Genomic DNA, 8,369 nt, shown 5'->3' with positions numbered 1-8,369 from the left:
TGACATAAGGGGTGTGGGAAGTATTAAGTAAGAGTGTTGGTAGCAATATACATCTAGTTTGCCATCTATAACTCATGGTAGTGAGAATTTTTCACTAACAAGGCTGCAGGGTGTGGCTAGTAAATTGTAAGGTTGTAGATAACAAATTCAATGCAGAAAGTTTAGCACTTCTCCTAGCGCATACTTATCGGTCCTTTTCTCGTCGAGTGAAGCAAGGCAACAACGACACAAACATGGCAACTATTCGGATGATAGGTAAGTAACTGTAACAATCTTTTTGGATTGGATTCACTATTAAGAACTTCAATTTCGTAACTGATAATTGTTAATTCTCTCAACAAATGCAGATATAGCTGTCAACTTCACGGGTCAGGCATTTTATCAAACACCTTATTTGCATTAATAATAATCATTATACTAATTCAAAGTCACTGCAGATGGCATGTTTAAGGGAATCTACAATGGCAAACAATGTCATGTTGCTGATATACCAACCGTTTTGAACAGGGCTTGGGCTGCTGGTGTCCACAGAATCATTGTATAAATTACATTGCAAGCTTTGATTTATGGTTTAAGCATAGATGATTGATTGTGTGTTCTCTTTGTGTTGTAGGTAACTGGTGGATCCCTTCAGGAATCAAGGGAGGCTCTGGCAATTGCTGAAACAGATGGTTTGTCATTTTATTCCTTTTTGGCTTGCTCTTATGGCTTGTTTAAAATGACTTATTTGGGCTTAGGTATTGGCATGATCACTTATGTGAAGAGCTTATTGAAACAACTTATGAGTTATGAACTTTTGACTGTCTATAAGGTGTTTTTTCAACTTAGTTCAGAAGCTCTTCAGATTAACTTATAAAAACAGCTTATAGTTTGTATGTAAATAGTTTGAATTTGTATTATGTTTTTGTTATAGAAATGCTTATACATAAGCATTTATATTGTAAGTGCTTAATTAAGTTGTTTAACTAAATAGAATGTTGTTGTTTTGATAATTTATTGATTGATCACAGGAAGACTTTTCTGTACAGTTGGTGTGCATCCAACACGTTGCAAGGTTTTTTTTTTCTCATTTGATTTTTAGGGTATGTTTGGATGAAGTATTTTGAGGAAAGGACTTTTTTTTTCTTTTCTAAATAAAGGAAACTACAAAATGTATCTAAAAATGAATTAAGTGTAATTGAAATGTTATATGATCGTATATCGCGTTATTTCAATTTTATTTCAAAATCTCAAATATATGGCAAAATATAGACTTATCCCTCCAAAACCTCTCTTCCAAACATACCCTGAACTGCAGTGGTTCAGATAGAAAATAGTATTTGTAAATGTGACTTGGTGTTTTGATTTAGGAATTTGACGAGAGTGGAGATCCAGAAAATCATTTTCAAGCTCTTTTGTCATTGGCTAAAGAGGGAATTCAGAAAGGAAAGGTATGATTAAATTATACCAAGTAAGAAAATCACTAATCTTATTTTAACTAGATGTGCTCGTGCATGTCAGACCCACATAGTTCTGAATCTTGATTTCTTAAGTGGTTTATTCTGCTCTAGACATGCCACAATGTATGTTGTTATTCATGTAATGGCAGAATTTGTGTTCTAGTTCTGAAACTACTGTCCAAGCAAGCATTTTAGAAATAACTTTGTGTTCTTCTTTTTCCTTTTCAATTACAAGGTGGTTGCCGTTGGAGAATGTGGATTAGACTATGACCGACTTCATTTTTGCCCCGCAGAGATTCAGAAGAAGTATGCATAGTTTATCTGTTGCTACACGTGTCATTCTAGTATCTTTTACCCTTACTTCCTATTACTCTTTTTTTACATATTAAAATTACTAATGATTATCTTCTTTTTCTGATACTAGGTATTTCGAGAAGCAGTTTGAATTGGCATACATCACAAAATTGCCTATGTTTTTGCACATGCGAGCAGCAGCTGAAGATTTCTGTGAAATAGTTGAGAAAAATAAAGACAGGTGCGATTGTTGGATCTCACTATTTCGAAGTTGTAAATATTCAAATAATACTGCTTTGGCCTGCCTCTTGTTTAGCCTATCATTTTATTCATTTCGAGAAATGAACTTTGTCATATTGGTTAGAAAGTACTGTTGCCAGCCTTACCCTATCAGAATAAGTTGCCCGGGCAGGTTTGTTTGATGATAGATGTGGTTCTTTCCAAACTCTTAACACATCATTTGAAGGGTTAAAAAAATTACCTCGAGGCGTAATCACTTTGGGATGTGAAGTGGAGTAACGATTTCTACTTTTATGACAGGTTCTCTGGTGGTGTCACCCATTCATTTACTGGTACTACGGATGAGTGCATTAAGCTTCTCTCATTTGATAAAATGTACATTGGTAAATCCATCTTTTCAAGCTTTACTATATCTGCTGCTAACCTACTTTAGAGCACCCTGGTATGTTTAATTTTAGGTGCTGTCTTTCTGAAAATATAACCACAATTGAACTGTTATCATGCTATTGCAAACTTCGTGAGATAAAAAGATAAACGCACTTTAGGAAAGCTTTATATTCAAAGTTGTTGTTGGTGTTTTAATATCGAAATTCAGAGAAAGACATATGAATGGTGTGGGATTGTGATGAACTGATGATTGAATGCTAACATTATAGTTAAGTCCCATGAATGATTCACATTTTTGGGTACTCTGACAGGCATAAATGGGTGCTCTTTGAAAGTAGCTGAGAACCTTGATGTTGTCAAGGATATTCCTGTTGAGAGAATGATGATTGAGACAGACTCACCATACTGTGAAATAAAGAACACTCATGCCGGAATGGGTTTTGTTAAATCTAAATGGTCTTCTAAGAAGAAAGAGAAGTACGATCAAGAGTGCATTGTCAAAGGCCGCAATGAACCTTGTTTAGTTAGGTAATTGGTATGGTTTTGCTTACCAGTGTGTAACTATTGCTTCAAGAAATATCTTCTTATTGTTAATCTTTTGCCTTCATTTTCTTAATAGACTGTCCTAGAAATATATCTGATTGACTCCAATTTTCCAGGCAAGTTCTTGAGGTGGTTGCTGGCTGTAAAGGCATCAATGACACGGATAATCTCAGTAGAATATTGTACCACAATACTTGCAGGTAACATAGCTTGTCTCTGGACTTGTCCATTACTGAATGAACTGATCATTTATAGAATTATTGATCCTATTTGTTTGTTTGGAAAACTAAATTACTAGTGGGCTGTTCTGATGTATATATGTTTTTCAGTATACTATCGTTGAATGACATGCTGTTTACCGAATAAGCTGGTGTTTGATTGGCATAAAAAATGACTCTTTTAGTATACTATCGTGTGTGTTTTGCTTATCTATTATATAACCTGAGCTCTAAGGAAAATATTACTTTGCAGGGTGTTTTTCCCGCATGACTTGGATTCTGCAGCTGATGCTCTTCTAGCTGGCGATAATTCTTCATAAACAAATGACAGATGTGTTGAGCTTATATAGCGTCTTTGAAGTGAAACTGAAATTGTTTGTCCAGCTCCTGTTCGGGAATAGAAATATCAAGAAATGACTTTTGGCAGTTTGCCAAGTATGAGTGACAGATCGTTGTATTATATTTTCACAAACATGTAATATAGAAACAACTGATACTAAGAAGCCAAAACATTCCAATAGGCAACTATGTTTATTTAAATATGTTATGCCAGTTTTGCCTACCATGTCATGCTTGGAAGTAAAATATTGGAGGTTTCTCAACCCGTGTTCTCTATTGCCTTGGAAAATCATACCTACTCTTCTGTGTTGTAACTAAACAGCACAGTTTAAGATCAGTGTAATTTTAATGCTTATGTGAGTTCCTGCTTCAAATCATTCTTTGAAAATATTATCCAATTAACGATATGTGATATCATCCGTTTGTTGATTAACAATGAATCATTATGAGCATTGAACTAATGCGATGATTTTTCTGCCTCCTTTCACTAAAAAGAAACTCTACCAAAGTTGCTGCCAGTCAATTGGTTAGCAAAATTAACTATATGTGATTTTAATGCTTGTAAAAAGGTGATGTCAAAATTGCTTGCAAAATATTCACAATAAGTTAGCTGACTAGATAAAATACTTTTGCATTTTATGGACTAGCAGTAAGTTGTGCTGTGTTCCAAATTGTATGTGAGTACTAATTATGAGTCTTAAATTGTTGAATCTCTTAAAAAAGTGAAACTTATTCTCCCACTTAATCGAATGAACTCTCCCTTTGAGATTATGCTCATAAAATTCCTTTTGCATCCACTTTAACACTATTTAACAATAAATAAATCCTCATTTGAATAAATCTTAGCCCATCAAAATCTGGAAGTTTTTTCTTCCCAATTACAAACCATATAATTGACATTAACCCCTTATATGTATACATCTCACAACTATCCAAAATCTAGTGTATGAGTCAGTTTGACAGATGATACAGCAGGCAAAACTTTGATCAAACATATTTCCTCAAGCGCTTGCGCTAGACACCAATTCCGAATTATCAACATTGCTAGCTGAACTTTCCTCATTTACTGGAGGAGGAGGTGAAGATTCCGTCTCTGTACTTTCCTCAATTACTGGAGGAGGAGGTGAAGATTCCGTCTCTGTACTTTCCTCAACTACCGGAGGAGGAGGTGAAGATTTCGTCTCTGTACTTTTCTCAATTACTGGAGGACGAGAATAAGATTTCCTCTCTGTAGCTAAATTCAATCGCAACGGCCGACCTTGAACCTCCTGAAAATATTGCACGGAATATGTTTTTATATAGTTAGACTGAAATATCTTAAGACCAACTCGAAATATCAAAACTAAACTCCCAAAATTGTTCTTACCACGCCGTTCATAGCATTCATAGCAGCCTGTAAATCCTCAGCAGTTTCAAAAGTAACAAATCCGAAACCTCGAGATCTTCCAGTGCCCTTCTCATAGTTGATTCTAGCACCCAATAATCCTGGCTGTTCAGCAAAGGCATCTCTAAGATCCTGAGAGTTCAGTGCCCACCCAAGGTTTCCAGCATATATCTTGTGAGGACTGTCTACAAAGCCTCTGTTGCTGTTTCTATTTTTTTTTTCCATTACTAACGTTTCACCTCCTCTAGGCACTTCTGGAAAGTTCACCTTAGCACTCCTACCACCAATTTGCTGTAAATCATTACAATCAATAAAATCAACTTTCAACTAACTATAAATGGATTATATAGAATAGAAAACTCAGCTATGACCAAGACTTTGATGAGAGCATAGCTCTATAAAGCACGGACAAAACACAAACACTAGACACGACAGACACTGACACGTCAACATCAATAATAATTAAAAAAAAGAATAAATTGAATGTAATCATAAATGTTGGAGTCCAGCACAGACACAAATACGTCTTTATCAGAGGTGTCGGTACTACATAGGCATAGCTACTTTGATAACTCGGTAGTAATAGTAGAAGACTTACAGAGCCATCAAACATTTGAATTGCTGCTTCAGCTTCTTCAACACTCTTCATTGTAACAAATGCAAATCCTCTGCTCCTGGCTGTAAGTCGCTGATACACCATCTATATAGTTCAATCAAACAAAACACAGAAGCATCAGATTGAAATAAAATCCACATAAAAAATTGAATTTTCCAATTGAATAGTAAAAAAAGCAAATAAATCATGTAAAAAAAACCTCAACAGAGACAACAGTGCCAGCTTCTGCAAAGATCTCAGACAACTGAGAAGAAGTAATTGAAAACGGCAAATTTCCAACATAGAGCCTTCCAGCATCGTCTGAGGCTGACACTTTCTGTTCTTCCTCTTTCTGTTGTTCATCAGAGGTTTCCTGTTCTTTTTCAGTTTCAGTTTCTGGCTTTTGTTCCTCTAGTTGGGAAACTGTGGTGTCTTGAGTAGTTTCAAATCCATCTGCTGCAGCGAATGGAGGTTGAAGTGTGAGAGGGGAAAGAGTGAAACTTTGAGACTTGAGGATGAGATTGAGGGGTTTATGGGAAATGGGTCTTTGAGGGAAGTTTGTGGTGAGAGAAATGGAAGAGTGTGTGAATGAAAGGTTGTAGATTCTGTTGGGGATATAAGAGGAAACAGAAGGTGTAGTAGAAGCCATTGAGTTTGTGGAAGTTGAAGAGATGAGAAGTGAAGTGAATTGGAATAATGTAACTATTGGAGTAAAGCTTCCACTGTTGAGTCGAGGGTTTTGGTTTGATAGGGGACAAGGATAAGGTTTGAAAGTGCCTTTCACATTTGTGTTAACTCAAAATATTGAATATTTATTAAAAAAAATCAAAAACTATATATATTTATATTTTTAAAATGAATACAGAATGATATGTCCGATTAGAATTCAATGAAATAAGATATAAATGAGAGTCATGTTTCTAGAACTTACTTTATTAACTACATGTCTTTTAATTGTTGGTTATTGCTTAGAGTTGAGACATGATATGAGTTTTTTCTAATAATGTTTTTGTTAATAGACTAATTCAGAGAGTAAAATATATAATGATTTAAGTAAAATCTCAACACTTTTTTTATGTTATGGTGACATGTATTTCTTTCCAAAATGCAATATATATTGTTCTAGGTCGTTCACAAGACTTAAGACGAAAGGTCCGATGGTAAAATAAATTTAGTAAAGTCCGCAGAACATGTACACTTCTAAAGCAGGTAATGTCGCCTTCTTGAGCTTTGTTGACTGCCCAAATCAATCTAACAGCGGGCCGCAAACCATGTCTCACTCCACACTTTTTATTGAGCAGTGTTCCTACTATTTAAGAGGTAAAGCACGTCATTTTTTAGGTATTCAAATTTATTCTCATTCTCACATTACTTCTCATTCTCTCACTGACTTAGACGTCAGAGTGTTAACCTTGCAGACCAACCCCCTTTCCATCTCATCGGATGCTTAAGTCCACTGTAGCAAGCACTAATTGATTAGTTCACCGAGTAATTCTGGTTCATCTACGGAACACTGGTGGTGTTTGTGGAAATTGACTTCTAATTCCTACAAATTTCTAAGATAATATCTTTTCTAATTCAATCATATCTCTTCTTATTCATACCTCAATTGCTTTAACAATCACGCTAAGATGGAAGATGCTTATAATCTCGTTTCAAAAAGTACTTCAGAATCCTCCAAGTCAAGATCACATTCAATCTTCTTCGTAGATGCAATCAGTGAATATTAATTTAAGAAGGAAGAATCTTCACCACAGAGTTTTCTCAAACCACTGTTACTGATCAAGAAGTGAAAGAGTGATAGACCAATCTTAGGGTTCCAAGACCACGAGAATGTGGATGGAACTCCTAATGCAATGCTTTTGTTGATCATTATCGCCATCATCGCTAATAATTATGTTTTAGGGGTCCTCATTGGTGACAGAAGTTCCTCCAATCTTATATAGCTCAAAATATTCACAAAGTTAGGCTTAAGAAAGCAAGATCTGAAGTTGTGTGAAGGCCACAACCTACTAGGGTTTAATGATTCCTCTGTCGTCCATATGGATATAGATCTACAAGTTTCCATGAGAGAAGGAAAAAATAAAAAAAATTGTGAAAGTTTGCTTCTTTATAATTCTGTATGGGAGGGTTTACAATGGAGTTCTCGGTTGGCCATTCCTTGCAACGTTATACGCGGTGGCTTCCCCATTTAACTAATAAGTGCCAAATTTTAGTTATTTGTAGTAGTATTTTATGGCATTTATTAGCTTGATTCTTTGTATTAATAAGTTAAAACCTCAACTTTAGTGTACATAATAGAATTATAGTTTATCATGTAAATATTGTATAGATTACTCTTTTATCTTATTTTGTAGGATTTATCGCATTGTTGAAGCATTGGGCATTGAAACCACAAATAAAGGTTCAAGATGCAATTTTGGAAGAATAAGTTGTGATGCAGAGTGGACTAAGCGCAGTGTAGTGCGCTTAGAGGAATTATGGGTCGGGCTAAGCGAGCTAAGCGTAGGCCCTATTGCGTTTAGCGCAATTTAAGCTGGTTTAAGGTGTTTGTAAGTAGATTTGTGCTAAGCGAGCTATTCTGGGCTTAATCCGGTCTACGATTTTTAGATTGTATAAATGGAATTCTCTTCAAGTTTTGGAGGGGTGGCCCATTTTGAGAGAGGGGTTTCACTATTGCAGGTGTAAAATACTTCTTTTGTTTTGGATATAGTAGGGGTTTCTTCTCCATGCAGGTTGAGGAGAGGAACATGGGGTTTGTCTTCACTAGGATGAGGATACCATTCAAGAATCACTTCCTTATTATCAATCGCTTCACGAACATATGGATACATATTCATAGCAATTCTGGAATGGAAATCTCCACCGGCTTCAAAGGCTTCCAACATGCTCTTACAGTCAATAAGATGTGCAAGTATCCTAATTTCCAT

At 35.5% G+C, this 8,369-nt stretch overlaps 2 protein-coding genes across 3 annotated transcripts; one reads left to right on the top strand and one right to left on the bottom strand.

Annotated features, from left to right (window-relative positions):
• On the top strand, positions 1-3,834 carry LOC131610915 (uncharacterized). Its single transcript, XM_058882999.1, has 12 exons — positions 1-255; positions 348-368; positions 438-538; positions 614-671; positions 1,011-1,054; positions 1,350-1,430; positions 1,675-1,745; positions 1,864-1,974; positions 2,274-2,356; positions 2,672-2,888; positions 3,020-3,103; positions 3,375-3,834. Exons 1-12 carry the CDS (start codon positions 234-236, stop codon positions 3,439-3,441), a joined length of 960 nt encoding a protein of 319 aa, XP_058738982.1. The 5' UTR covers positions 1-233; the 3' UTR covers positions 3,442-3,834.
• A 434-nt stretch (positions 3,835-4,268) lies between these two features.
• Positions 4,269-6,225, bottom strand: LOC131610913 (33 kDa ribonucleoprotein, chloroplastic-like). Of its 2 annotated transcripts, XM_058882998.1 has the most exons (5): positions 5,660-6,225; positions 5,443-5,544; positions 4,827-5,135; positions 4,629-4,728; positions 4,269-4,583 (listed from the first exon to the last, which is right to left on the bottom strand). In XM_058882998.1, the coding sequence occupies exons 1-5, from the start codon at positions 6,086-6,088 to the stop codon at positions 4,462-4,464; spliced, it is 1,062 nt and encodes a 353-aa protein (XP_058738981.1). In that variant the 5' UTR covers positions 6,089-6,225; the 3' UTR covers positions 4,269-4,461. The 2 variants fall into 2 exon arrangements, with proteins under 2 accessions (XP_058738981.1, XP_058738980.1); XM_058882997.1 differs by having other exon boundaries at positions 4,269-4,728; positions 5,660-6,224.
• Between the last annotated feature and the right edge of the window lie 2,144 nt (positions 6,226-8,369).

The sequence above is a fragment of the Vicia villosa genome, linkage group LG6, assembly GCF_029867415.1.
Source record: "Vicia villosa cultivar HV-30 ecotype Madison, WI linkage group LG6, Vvil1.0, whole genome shotgun sequence".
Taxonomy (NCBI): Eukaryota; Viridiplantae; Streptophyta; class Magnoliopsida; order Fabales; family Fabaceae; genus Vicia; species Vicia villosa.
The sequence above is the reverse complement of the archived record's forward strand: the minus strand, read 5'-3'. Positions and strand labels throughout refer to the sequence as shown.